Below are 13865 nucleotides of genomic sequence, written 5' to 3' on the forward strand. Positions count from 1 at the left end.
AATCACTAACATAATGGATATCACAGAGTACAATGGTTTCCTTTAACCCAGACACTGCTATGCATAAACATGCTTGTCACCAGATTTGGTGAATTGTCCACCTCACGTGCCCAGACATCCCCTCTTTGGAAGGACCATTTTGACAGATCAGGGGATGGGCCAATAAGAGAGAGATAGCAAGAGAAGGAGATCAGGGAGGGTAAGCGCTTGCAGTGGAGGTGTTGAGACATAAGGACAGGTACTATTCTACTGGTGAGGAGAAAGACTAGTCAGTTGACAGAGACAGACAGGCAGATAGAAAGCACAGAGCAAGATAACCTCAGATGTGTTTTTAGTGTTGGATTCAAAGACTATTATCATCATCAAACCACTCTGGAACAAAAAAACGGTCAAGAGGAAATCAACATCTAACCAAGAAAATATCTACAGTAGTCTCTACAACAGAAGACTGGAAAGAGAGCTGCTATACTTGTAAAGACAGAGCTGCTATACTTGTAAAGAGCTGCTATACTTGTAAAGACAGAGCTGCTATACTTGTAAAGACAGAGCTGCTATACTTGTAAAGAGCTGCTATACTTGTAAAGAGCTGCTATACTTGTAAAGACAGAGCTGCTATACTTGTAAAGAGCTGCTATACTTGTAAAGAGCTGCTATACTTGTAAAGACAGAGCTGCTATACTTGTAAAGACAGAGCTGCTATACTTGTAAAGAGCTGCTATACTTGTAAAGACAGTACAGAGACTGTTTCATCATTATTATTCACCAGCCCAGTAACTGACCATCATGACACATCAGGTCAGCCGCTCTCCATTCCTCAAGCCCTTCTACACCAGGACCCCGGTTGGTGGGGTCATTCCGCGAACCCAGAGACGCCACACGCTCCCCGCCAGCGAGTTCAGGAACCTGACCCCACAGGACGCCATCAGCGTGTTCGAGATCGAGAGAGAAGGTAAGAATATCTCCAGATTCTACTGGTTACTCAGAAAATGTTGATTGTATAGGATTTGTTGGACTAGAGAGGCTTTTGGGTCTTAACAAAATGCACATTTATCTTATCATTTCTAACACATAATGACAATAGCTGTCAGTCTCCACTATATAAATAGCCCAGGAAACTAGACAATGCCATAATAACACCAAATGTGTGTTTATCACAGATTTTTGTCCCAAAAAAATGGATTGTGAATGACATCAATAAACTGTGATAAGTGAACAAGCAGCCTGTAATCCCTGGTTTGTTTGCTAATCTTCCAAGATGCTTAATCTGCTCACTGACTGACCGTGTGTCTCGTCTTTCCTCCCACCAGCATTCGTCTCTGTGTCTGGTGAGTGTCCACTCACTCTTGACGAGGTGCTGAACTTCCTAAGTCAGTGTCCGGAGCTCTCCTTGGGCTGGTTTGAAGAGGGCCAGCTGGTGGCGTTCATCATCGGCTCAGGCTGGGGCAAAGAGAGACTGGAGCAGGTGAGACAGACACCACAATTTACAGTAGCTACCTCCATTGCATATTTGGAATTGTTTTGCCCCCAAAAAAACAGATATATTTTTTTCACAATCTGAAAGGTAACCATCAATAAAATACATGTTTTTACCCTGATCATACCGGGTCATTAACCCTACCTTTGCCTTTCCCTACCCCAGGAGGCCATGACCCAGCATATCCCAGAAACCTCGGCAGTGCACATCCATGTACTGTCTGTACACCGCCACGCTCGCCAGCAGGGTAAAGGTTCCATCCTGCTGTGGCGCTACCTGCAGTACCTGCGATGTGTGCCAGGCCTCCGGAGGGCCCTGCTGGTCTGTGAGGAGTTCCTGGTGCCCTTCTACCATAAGGCAGGTTTCAAGGAAAAGGGGCCTTCTGCCATCACCGTGCCCAACCTCACCTTCCAGGAGATGGAGTACCATATCGGCGGAGCGGCCTACGCACGGCGGAACAGCGGCTGCTAGTCACTGCCGGCCGTCACCACCCCGCTCATAATCACATCAACCCAAGCACTGGAACTCATCCACTATGTAAACATAGACTCTGGTCATCACAGTTGACCGTCCAGACCACACTACAGCAGACAGACAGATCCACGCATCAACCTGGTCTCAGAGCATTTCATAATATTCTGTACGTAAATTCGAGACACTCCATTTAGTATGATAGGTTACATTTGGTGTGGTTACATTAGACAGATGATTACTTAAGGAGGGTGGGCATGTAAAACGAACATCTAGCAAAGATTGCGAGTTCAAATCTCATAAACTTAACTCTAACCCCTAACCTAGCGAGCTAGCTAACATTAGCCAACCTAGCTAGAATTCGCAACATATTACACGTTTTGTAAAATCCTAATATATTATATGTTTTGCAAATTCTGAACATATAATATGAATTGTAATTCGTAATATCATACGAAATGGGTGATGGACATCTACCAATCAACACATACCATACCAAACGTAACATATCATACTAAATGGATTATCTCAGATTTACATACAGAATCATATGAAATGCTCTGAGACCAGGTTGCAACCACAGGTGCTCCATGAGAGAAGGCACTGCCCCATCAATCTCAGCTGCAGCACCAGCAGGCTCCGAGACACCATCTTTCAGTGCCTCACAGACAGCATCCCGACTCCCTGCAACATAGAGAGGGGACAAGCACCATCGCATGAAGGGGACAAGAATGGGTTTTCTCAGAAAACAGCAACAGAAAGAAAAACACATTTTTAGTGATAGAAGACAGAATCAGAATATGTTTGAGATGCAATGTCGAGTTTCTGCATACTTTGTGTATACGTCATTGAATTATTGCAGTCACAACATTCTTCATTGTAATTATGCTTCATTTTGAGAGTATTTAAATTAAATGTTCCTTGCCACAAATCGTACTTTGTAGTACTATTCTTGTTTGAGGTTTGTATTACTACTAATACTACTATTAATACTACTAATACTACTATACTATTAATACTACTAATACTACTATTGTTATTGAGATACTAACTCTACTATTGTTATTGAGATACTGTTACTAAGATACTACTATTATTGAGTTCTCTGAGTGTGATGTAAATACCATTTTATTTTTCTAAACCCTATTAGTCCTCTGGTGTGTTGAACTCTTTGGCTGTTGCTCATCTTTTCGTATTAACACTATGATGTACTAAGGCAACAAAGGGAAACGATGCCACTGATTTTATAGCTCCTCATACTCCCTTTAACATTGACATACATCACGAAAACAGTGGTGCCTTCAACAAAGCTGATTGTTAGCGAACGGTAACTAATGTTCATGTCTGAAAGTAAAGGGCAGCATCAATCACCACAGAAAATCAGACAGACTTCACTGACGGATTTCTTTTCTCGTTTTCTTTACTGTTGTATTCCTTTACATATGAGTAGATAGGTAGCTAAAACACTACCTTGTTTCAATCAATCATTACTTCTTAAGAAGCAACAAACAAATAAAAGGATAGCATTCGAGTGCTCAACGTATTGTAACAAAAATATGGCAGTAGTTGGTACATTTATCAGCAAGGCACCAAAGGTATTAATGTCTGATTTGTTTGTCCCTGGTTGTTTTGAGAGGTTGCCTGAATAATTACAAAACCTACTCCTGGATTGTGAGTGTTAAAAACACGAAAATAAAAATTAGAAAAAATAACAAATTGAAAAACATACAGAAATATTTCCTTCTGTCTATTGTACCAGTGATGACTCCTCCAAACCCTGCCTCATACGTGAAGAGAGAGAGAAATGTGGGAAGGGCTTAGATAAGGAGATAGACCATACCCTTCTCTCATTGGTCAGTGGAGGAGAGAAAATGGTGTGTGTGTGTGTGGGGGGGGGGGGCGGTGAAAAGAATGTGATTAATGCAAGTCCTCATGAGGAGTGCAGTGGCATTCCTACTTATTCATACAGACAGCCCGAGTAAAAAACACAAGCATATTGTCATCAGAGTTCAGTTCACAGAGCCAGAGGAGAGGGAGCTCCGTACAGGACCCCCCCCCCCCTCCTCTTTAGCCACACTATAGGGCAGAACAGAGACAAGGATTGGTTGATAACACCTTCCAATCGATGCCTCTTGACCTGACGCCCCTCCTCTGGCGCTACCTTCCCACTCCTCAGTGGAGGTGGGCGTTGAGGTCGTACTTCTCACAGAACTTGTCTGTGAAGGGGATGCAGGTGAGCAGTTCACACCAGTCACACTTGATGGGGTACACATAGAAAAGCACCACGAGGCCGGCAAACAGCCCCAAGAACACCACCAGGAAGACGATGATCTGCAGGCGCTTGCGGTACATGTCCATGCGTCCGAAGCTGATGTAGGGCAGGAAGGCGAAGGACAAGAAGAAGCCAGAGATGAAGCCAAAGATGTGGGCAAAGTTGTCGATCCAGGGCAGCAGGCCGAAGGCGAAGAGGAAGAGCACCACACACAGCAGCTTGATGAAGGCCCGCCACGGCTGGGCCAGGATCTGCCAGCTCTGGAACAGCTCCACAAACAGGCAGGCCAGGATGCCAAACTGGGAGCCTGCCGGACCCACCTGACAGAGGGAGGGGGAGAGAGAGGGACCGGTCAGTCAGTGGAAAAGGTCAACATAGAAATACTCAGCACCTAGACACATTCTATTAGACACATTCTATGAGCTGCACAAAACAATGAAATATCCACCCCAAGTCTGAACCATACATCTAGTCTGTCTCATCTGACACTATTACCAGTCATGTGTTCTGAGCTGTCCAAATTGAAGCCTACATATTGAGGTGTGTGTGTTAGTGTGTGTTATGGCGGGAGACCTCTGCTCTGTAGGGCAGGAAGATGGCGCTGGCTAGGTTGCCGGTGATGCCAGACAGGATGTATACGATGGAGATCCTCAGCCAGCCTGCCAGCTTCTCCAGGTCTCTCAGGATGGTCATCTGGAAGCACACTGACACCATGCAGTGAAGGATCCTACAGGGGGACAGAAAGACACGTTACACCATGCAGTGAAGGATCCTACAGGGGGACAGAAAGACACGTTACACCATGATGCGAAGGATCCTACAGCGTGTATGCGTGTGAATGTAAGAGTATGTCCTCTGCATGTGATGGAGGGATCCAGCTAATCCGGCTGCTGTGAGAAGACACCTCCACAGCCAGCCAACCAGGGATCTCTAGTTTATCCAGCATCAATATGTCTCTGCTGTCTGTCTATCTCCTCAAGCCTAATGAGGGCTACTGCCTGCAGAGAGGACATTTCCTTTATAATCACCCCGGGGAGAGAGGAGAGAGAGGAGAGAGAGAGGAGACAGAGGAGAGAGAGGAGAGAGAGGAGAGCAGAGGAGAGAGAGAGGAGAGAGAGAGGAGACAGAGGAGAGAGAGGAGAGAGAGGAGAGCAGAGGAGAGCAGAGGAGAGAGAGGAGTGCAGAGGAGAGAGAGGAGAGAAAGGAGAGAGAGGAAAGAGAGGAGAGAGAGGAGAGAGAGAGGAGACAGAGGAGAGAGAGGAGAGAGAGGAGAGCAGAGGATAGCAGAGGAGAGAGAGGAGAGCAGAGGAGAGAGAGGAGAGAGAGGAGAGCAGAGGAGAGCAGAGAGAGAGGAGAGCAGAGGAGAGAGAGGAAAGAGAGGAGAGAGAGGAGAGAGAGAGGAGACAGAGGAGAGAGAGGAGAGAGAGGAGAGCAGAGGAGAGCAGAGGAGAGAGAGGAGAGAGAGGAGAGAGAGGTGAGAGAGGAGAGCAGAGGAGACAGATAAGAGGCAGCAGAGAGATGGAGGACTGCTACTCTGCTCCCTCCGAGTGGCACGTTAGTGTACACACTCAGCTCCTTCTACTAATATAGGCTCATGACATCTGCGCTGTGGGACCACTGACATTCTGACTGAAGAAGTCAAAGACATTAATGAGGCGCTTGAAGAAGGAGTTATTGGAGAAAGTGTACATGACACATAATGAATCAGTGAGAGGACACATAATTGGTCACCCAATGGAATGAATCGTAGGACACCCTTCTGCCTCATTATAATACAGCTGCTCCAGGGATGTCTAACAGTACAGTCCTGGTCGAATGTATTAAATGCTGCTAAAATGGACAGAGGATTTGTGATGAAATGGCAGAGGCAGTCAGCCACTTACCCAGCGTGCAGGAAGAGAGAGAGCCACAGTCTGTAGAACTGGTCTGGGATCTCTGGGTTGAGGAAAGGCAGCAGGCCACACACATCATCCATGCAGTGAACCTGGGGAAGGAGGTAGACTACATCACCTACAGGACACCATCTCTCTCTTTGTCTCTGTTGGCACACTCACACACACACACACACACACACACACACACACACACACACACACACACACATTCACACACGCGAAACCGCACACACGCGAAACCGCACACACAACAGCATACAGATACCCACCGGATTTACAATAACTTATTTTACTGCCATGCTGTTCTAAGACAAACATGTCACTGCAAGTCCTAGTAGTAGAGGATGGATTTTCATTTGACACATATTGTGGAATGAATACATCCTATTCATAATGAAGAGCCTTCTGTGTGAATATATTTACTTGTGGCCTGGATATTCTGTAGCTCAGAGCAGAGGGGATTACAGTGAGGACAGTTTGCCTACTCAGTAGGGTATTGTGTGGCACCCTGTATGGTGATTAAACACTAGCCACTCTGACAGCTTAGATCTTCCTCTGCTCCTCAACGGCTGCCTCCGACTCAGCCTGTCTCATTAACCTAGTCGGAACGGGGCCGGGGTTATGGTCTGGGTTATGTCTTTTGTAGGACTCGGGTTATCGTACCCATCATACTAACTAGCCACTGAAGATGACTTGGCAATATCCTAACGCAACAAAATAGTCCGATATTCATTGAGTAGAGAGATGCTTACTTACTTGGGAGCAGAGAGTAGCCTCCTCGTGGAAGTAGCCCTTCATGAAGTCACAATACTCCCTGGACGTGATCTCACACCTGAGGAATGGGAGAACCACAGCATGACCTCGTGGCCACACACTCCCTTGACTCCTCCCCTTCGTGTGCACTGATAGGTCATGAACAAGACACACGGTGACCACTACACTGCTTACATATTGCTGCTTTACCAGATCAGTGCAGATGAAGGCAAGAGGGGAGAGGAAGTCCATGTAGATTATTGAGATGCAGCCCCCTGCCTTGTTTAAGCATCCATCTACATGTACCACAGACACAGGCAAATCAACACCACAGTGTCGATAGTAAATAGACTCCCAGGAATGTGTGTGTGGTGTGTGGCGTGACTGTTTGCATGTTTGGTTTTGTATGTAGGCTCTCCTCACCTCCCTTTTGTGCCGATGCAGCAGGGCCGGCCTGTGATGGTGCAGTCTATGTGAGGCAGGTTGGTGTGGTTCCCTGTGTTGTACCTGGTGCAAACCTAAAAACACAGCCAGAGGTAACAAGGAGACACTGACTGATTGACAGGTCCTCTGACCGCTCACCCTCTCATCATGACCAACGGGGTTACACAATACTCACTGGCCACATGGTGATGTCGTCCGGCCATTCATGCGGTGCCACCGATGCTGGCTCGAGACAAATCCTGTTGTGGGGTGAAAAATATTGATGAAATATTAGTATGGATACACAGTTCAGTCCGTGGTCCCAATAAGCACACAGTGCAACAACAGTAGCATGAGGGGTGTGACGGCGCACTGCTGAATGTCAGAGTGGTTCTCTCACCGGGGGTCCTGATGGCACACTGAGCCGTACTGCCTGTCTCTGCCCTCCAGCTGAGGGGTGCTGGGATGCCCCGGCCACTTCACCCACACGGCCAGAGTACTCTGAGGCAAAACAAAGATCGAAAGGAAAAAATATTGACCCCTGAATAGCTCTTTTGTGGAGGTAGAGTACAAAAGAGTGAGAGAGAGAGAGCGAGAGAGAATAGGTCGGCTCAGGGACTCACGACTCACCGAACACTCCTCCTCTGAGGTCTGTAGACAGCCGGAGCGGTCGTTGCGCACACAGCAGGCAGAGTCTCTCTCTATGTCTCTCTTGTCCCGGATCAGGTCGTGCACCTGCTGGTCCTGACGCATGCAGGGAGAGTACTTGGCCCCCAGGTGGATCAGAGCCTCCTAACGAGGGAGACAGATGGCATGCAGACAGTGAGGAATAGACACATAGAACACCATCCCTTTATCAGGCCTAGTTAAAGCGCTCACATAAGTACCTTCCAAACTGAAAGGATAGGACATATCTGGTCATGCGACAGAATGTTTGAATGAACAAAAGGGGAACAATGTGAATGTGCTTACTGAACTGGGCCCGACCCAGAAGTTCTCTTGTTGTACAAACTTGACATTTTCATATACACCTTTGTTTCTTAGAACCTGGGGAGGGAAACATTTCATATTTCAAGTTGATCCTGGAAGGATGGAATAGAAGGTCAAAACGACTGTAAGGCCATTGTAAAGCTGTAATGATTCGTTCAGACGTTTCTTGATTTTAGTTTAGGATTATTTGATTGAAATTCTACTGCACGGTTAGGAGCTAGTAACACAAGCATTTCACTGCACTGTTAGGAGCTAGTAACACAAGCATCTCACTGCACGGTTAGGAGCTAGTAACACAAGCATTTCACTGCACGGTTAGGAGCTAGTAACACAAGCATCTCACTGCACTGTTAGGAGCTAGTAACACAAGCATTTCACTGCACTGTTAGGAGCTAGTAACATAAGCATCTCACTGCACTGTTAGGAGCTAGTAACACAAGCATTTCACTGCACTGTTAGGAGCTAGTAACATAAGCATCTCACTGCACTGTTAGGAGCTAGTAACACAAGCATCTCACTGCACTGTTAGGAGCTAGTAACACAAGCATCTCACTGCACTGTTAGGAGCTAGTAACACAAGCATCTCACTGCGCTGTTAGGAGCTAGTAACACAAGCATCTCACTGCACTGTTAGGAGCTAGTAACACAAGCATCTCACTGCACTGTTAGGAGCTAGTAACACAAGCATCTCACTGCACTGTTAGGAGCTAGTAACACAAGCATCTCACTGCACTGTTAGGAGCTAGTAACACAAGCATCTCACTGCACTGTTAGGAGCTAGTAACACAAGCATCTCACTGCACCCGCAATAACACCTGCTAAACTGTGTACGCGACCAATAAACTTTGATTTGATTTTGAAGTGAGGTGGTACTCACAGAATCAACCGTCTCGTGCTGGGAGAAGCCCACGGGGGCGATGCCATAGATGCAGACAGCCAGGATGGTGATCAGCAAGTGGACAACGGTGATCCAGTACGTAAAGAAAGGCCTGATGAAAACACAATGTCCATATTAGAAAAGAACGGTTTAAACACAGAAGTGCTCTACTCTACACCGAGGGTCTCATGTATTAAACACGCTGAGCCTCAGCATGGTCTTAGAGACCATTACCTATGGTCATCCATGTCCTCTATCTGCCTCTTCACATAGCTGTCGATGCGCTTGCGGTAGGTGCGGTTGGTGAGCTTCCCCACCATGCCCAGCCCGTAGGGCCTCTTCTCCCGAGCGAACAGCTTCTTGACGGGCACAACGATGCGCTGCCCCCGTCGCTGTCCGTTCACACTCACCACCTCCTGCCGCAAGGGCACCTTGGGCGGTCCTGGGGTTCCCTCTTTGGCCTTACGCCACCCTCGCTCCAGAGGCCTGGGAGGGAGGGGAGACAGAGAGGAGGGGTAAAGTCAGTTTAAAGAGGAACCCACCACAGAACCACCCGTGGGGAGAGTGTAGGTTCTCTTTAAACCGAACACTGTGTCAACACAACTGAATGGTTCACTGAGATGCTCTGGTGTATTGGATATTGGCAACAGGAAACCAAAGATACTGTAGTAATTTCAGATGTTTCGGTGTACTTGTTGTCATGATGAGTGTGCCTGACTCACAGCATGAGATGGCTCCTCTCCAGTTCACTCTTGTCCAGAGCGCTGCCGGTCAGCTCCGTCTCGTCCAGCTTACTGCCCTCCTCCTGCACCACATCCATCACAGCCGCGTCCGACGGAGACTCAAACACCTCGTCAGCGTACGTGGACAACTCCTCCTGCATCAGACAGTCCTGGGGGAGGGATTGGGAGGGGGTAGGCCAGGTCTGAGAACAGTAGTGGGTGGGAACTAGGCACAGGAGAGTTCCCTGGTCAGCTCACACATGGTTTAGGAAGAACTCCTGGTCCTAATGAAAACACACACTAACTGGTCGGCCAATCACAGGCCTTTAGACTCTATCCCAAGCTGCAACTCTGTTAGAGACCTCCAGGGGGTGCTGTATGTTCTCTTTTAGATGGAGGCCTGAGATGAGTTTCTAACTACAGAGTAGACGAGGACATGTCCTTACTCTGGCGAAGAAGGATGTGTCCAGCTCATCAGGTAAGTCCACCACGTCCTCCTCCATGAAGCTGGCAGGGGTGAAGCTGCGTCTCTGCATCCGCCGCAGGGTGGCGTTTTCCCGCAGGGAGCGCCCCTGAGACGCACACACACACACACACACATGACAACACAACACACACCATAAGCTGTCACCTAGCACAGCAGGACGATACGGATCTGACCGGCACACACACACACACACACACTAACATTGAGTTGAGTGTATTTTTGCATGTCAGAAAATGTTGGAGACAGTACCTCATAATTATAACACATGCATAGTAGGCATATCAGAGCTTGAGGAGCCATGTTCGTTCATTCCTCCACGTCACTCTTGCACTTCCAAAACGGTAAGCTCTTTCATAACAGTAGTCCTAAGCACAGCACTGCTGCTCTTGAACATGCAACACAGCACATAGTGGTCTCCCTCAACACTGAATGACACAACACAGCACATAGTGGTCTCCCTCAACACTGAATGACACAACACAACACAGAGATAATGTCTCCTTTAGGAAATAAATGTGTCCGCCCCGATGGAACTCGGTGTTGTTCTAGAACGCCGGAGGCTGACTGATTCCACACAACTGATCAGGCCATGCTGTTTCACCGAGGGTACCTTATCGATTAAGGGAAGAGTTTGGTCATAGTGGTACTGGGTGGGTATGGTTTGGATCTGTGTGTACAGTACAGTAGAGGGCTTTAGCAGCTTACAGTCTCTAAAATAATAAACCACTTCCTTCAATAGAATGTCTCGTCACACAGCAAGCTCACCTTAACCAGAGCTGCTGCTGCCCTGAAGCTCATCTTGGCGACAGACTCCCTCTTGCGTCGCCGCGGCAGCCGGTTGAGGCCTGAGCGGGAGGAGGTGAAGGAGCAAAGGGAGGCGGCGCCGGGGGTGACAGGGGTCTGGGGCACGCTGTAACCGTCCACCTCCTCCACCATACGGAACGCACGCCCCCTCGCCAACGGGTCCACGATCTGAAGATGACAGACACATCGGTTAGGAGCGGGCTATCTAGGACTGAGTGTATATTGTGAAACTGGATTGTGGTCGAATAATTTACCGAGATTCTAATTGAAAAAATACTGTGGGTACCACAGGAGACAAATATTGATACATCCAAACATATGTTATCAAGATCCACAATGAAACCCTCACTGAAGTACAAAAGTACTATACTATATACCTTCTGCATGCCAAAGGCGTGTGCTGAGGAGGGTACGTAGAGGGGCGGGGGCGTCTCGGTGCTGGTCAGAGAGATGTTGTCCTGACTGGACAGGTCCATCTGCCGGATCACCTGGGGCTTCAGACGACCATAGCGCATGCTGCAGTGGCGCAGACTCTTCCTCTGCCATTTCTGAGTGGCATCGCCGTCCTTACTGACCCCGAACCAGTCCGCTGTGCCCCTGACACCACAAACACCAGCCACTCAGTCCGCGGGAAGCACACATCTCATCTCATAAACTCCACCCTACCCACAGAACTCTCTCTGATCACCTAGTTCCGCAGTACTTCTCTCGTAGAGGGAGTCTGTTAACTCCAGCTATCTAGAACAGAGTGCATCAGTAAATGGCCAGAGAGATTTAGCACTGTTATTAGATGTCCCTCCTCAAAGCCCTGTTCGGAAGACTGGGTGGGCAAACATGCAATGGACCGATAACGCCACACTTCCCAGGAAAAGAAGAAATGACTAATTGTTCTTGACTGCACTAGTAATAGACCATCAGCCAGAGAGAGGGAATAAGCCCGGACATGTTCCAGTCCAGGCACACACACACGCACCCACACACACCCACCCACCCCCACACACACACACACACACACACACACACCGTCTCTCTCATGGGTCCGGTGTATATTGTATTACTTTGCCTGCCTTTGCAGCATTACAGCACAGTAATAAAGTCAAACATTTCAATCAATGTAAAAGACTGAACTTTCTCCACTCTCAAAGCATGCTGGAGGCATTCTGTTGCTGGAAGAAAATCTGTCCATTTCCTCCAGATGACTAACTTTAGAATAAAGAGATTTTTGGAATGGACTATTGTATTACAATTTGACCCCGTTAAAGGAGTTTTACAACTATTTTACAACCTGGTTCCTTGCACTGAAAGTAGTCTATGGGCCAGGATAAACTAATCTACAGTTCAGTTCTCTTTAAACATCCACTAAAAACTTCAGCTAACTTTAGCCGCTACGGACTTTTTTCCTTTAACGAGTCGGGCTCCCGACGTGAATGATATACTGCTCTCCCGGGAACAGACCCAGATTCTTCTGAGAATTTGTAGGCGATGGAATAAACCCCCACTTCTACGAGCAAACGTGCAATCTTTCGAAAATAAAATTGTCGTCCTACGTGGAAGATTAAACTACCAACAGGACATTCAAAACTGTAATATCTTACGCTTCACGGAGTCGTGGCCGAACGAGGACATTATCAACATACAGGTGGCTGGCTATACGCTTTATGGGCAGGATAGAACAGCGGCGTCTGGTAAGACGGCAGCAGACTGTCTTTTTCTATATAATAGCTGTTGCACGATATCTAAGGAAGTCTCAAGGTTTTGCTCGCCTGAGGTTGAGTATCTCATGATAAGCTGTAGACCACACTATCTACCTAGAGAGTTTTCATCTGTATTTTTCGTAGCTGTCCACATACCACCATAGACTGATGCTGCTACTAAGATGGCACTCAATGAGCTGTATTCAGCCATAAGCAAACAGGAAAACGCTCACCCAGAGGCGGCGCTCCTTGTAGCCGGGGACATTAATGAAGGGAAACATAAATCGGTCTTACCAAATTTCTATCAGCATGTTAAATGTGCAACCAGAGGGGGAAAAAAGTCTGGACCACCTTTAGCCACACACAGAGACGCATACAAAGCTCTCCCTCACCCTCCATTTGGCAAATCTGACCATAATTCTATCCCCCTGATTCCTGCTTACAAGCGAAAATTAAAGCAGGAAGTACCCGTTACTCGCTCAATAAGGAAGTGGTCAGATGAAGCAGATGCTAAGCTACAGGACTGTTTTGCTAACACAGACTGGAATAATGTTCCTGGATTCCTCCAATGGCATTGTGGAGTACACCACATCGGTCATTGGCTTCATCAATAAGTGCATCGATGACGTCGTCCCCACAATGACTGTACGTACATACCCCAACCAGAAGCCATGGATTATAGGCAACATCCGCACTGAGCTGAAGACAGGAGCTGCTGTTTTCAAGGAACCTTATAAGAAATCCCGCTATGCCCTCCGACGAACCATCAAACGGCAAAGCGGCAATACAGGACTAAGATCGAATCGTACTACATCGGCCCTGACGGATGTGGCAGAGCTTGCAAACCATTACAGACTACAAAGGGAAGCACAGCCGAGAGCTGCCCAGTGACAGGAGCCTATCAGACTAGCTAAACTACCTCTGTGCTCGCTTCGAGGAACATAACACTGAAACATGCATGAGAGCACCAGTTGTTCCGGAAGACTGTGTGACCACGCACTCC

At 47.5% G+C, this 13865-nt stretch overlaps 2 protein-coding genes across 3 annotated transcripts in view; one reads left to right on the forward strand and one right to left on the reverse strand.

Moving 5' to 3' along the window:
• Positions 1-254: 254 nt before the first annotated feature.
• aanat-2 (arylalkylamine N-acetyltransferase) lies at positions 255-2876 on the forward strand (the record flags this gene model as incomplete). The annotated part of the gene is given in 4 exon segments (NM_001124257.1): positions 255-456; positions 709-949; positions 1308-1462; positions 1640-2876. Coding segments are annotated over 3 exon segments (627 nt in total). The 3' UTR covers positions 1946-2876.
• A 480-nt stretch (positions 2877-3356) lies between these two features.
• LOC110486347 (inactive rhomboid protein 1) overlaps positions 3357-13865 on the reverse strand; it is a 45448-nt gene continuing 34939 nt past the window's right edge. For both annotated transcript variants that reach the window (XM_036941055.1, XM_036941056.1), the window contains 15 exons: positions 11546-11765; positions 11130-11336; positions 10324-10449; positions 9878-10047; positions 9390-9641; positions 9156-9267; positions 8261-8335; positions 7919-8080; positions 7689-7789; positions 7485-7548; positions 7289-7383; positions 6869-6944; positions 6101-6201; positions 4791-4944; positions 3357-4537 (listed from right to left, as the gene is read on the reverse strand). In XM_036941055.1, the coding sequence (XP_036796950.1) occupies positions 4118-4537; positions 4791-4944; positions 6101-6201; positions 6869-6944; positions 7289-7383; positions 7485-7548; positions 7689-7789; positions 7919-8080; positions 8261-8335; positions 9156-9267; positions 9390-9641; positions 9878-10047; positions 10324-10449; positions 11130-11336; positions 11546-11765 (2335 nt within the window). In that variant the 3' untranslated portion in view covers positions 3357-4117. The remainder of the gene's footprint in view (positions 4538-4790; positions 4945-6100; positions 6202-6868; positions 6945-7288; positions 7384-7484; positions 7549-7688; positions 7790-7918; positions 8081-8260; positions 8336-9155; positions 9268-9389; positions 9642-9877; positions 10048-10323; positions 10450-11129; positions 11337-11545; positions 11766-13865) is intronic.

The sequence above is a fragment of the Oncorhynchus mykiss genome, chromosome 13 (genome assembly GCF_013265735.2).
Source record: "Oncorhynchus mykiss isolate Arlee chromosome 13, USDA_OmykA_1.1, whole genome shotgun sequence".
In the NCBI taxonomy this organism is placed as follows: Eukaryota; Metazoa; Chordata; class Actinopteri; order Salmoniformes; family Salmonidae; genus Oncorhynchus; species Oncorhynchus mykiss.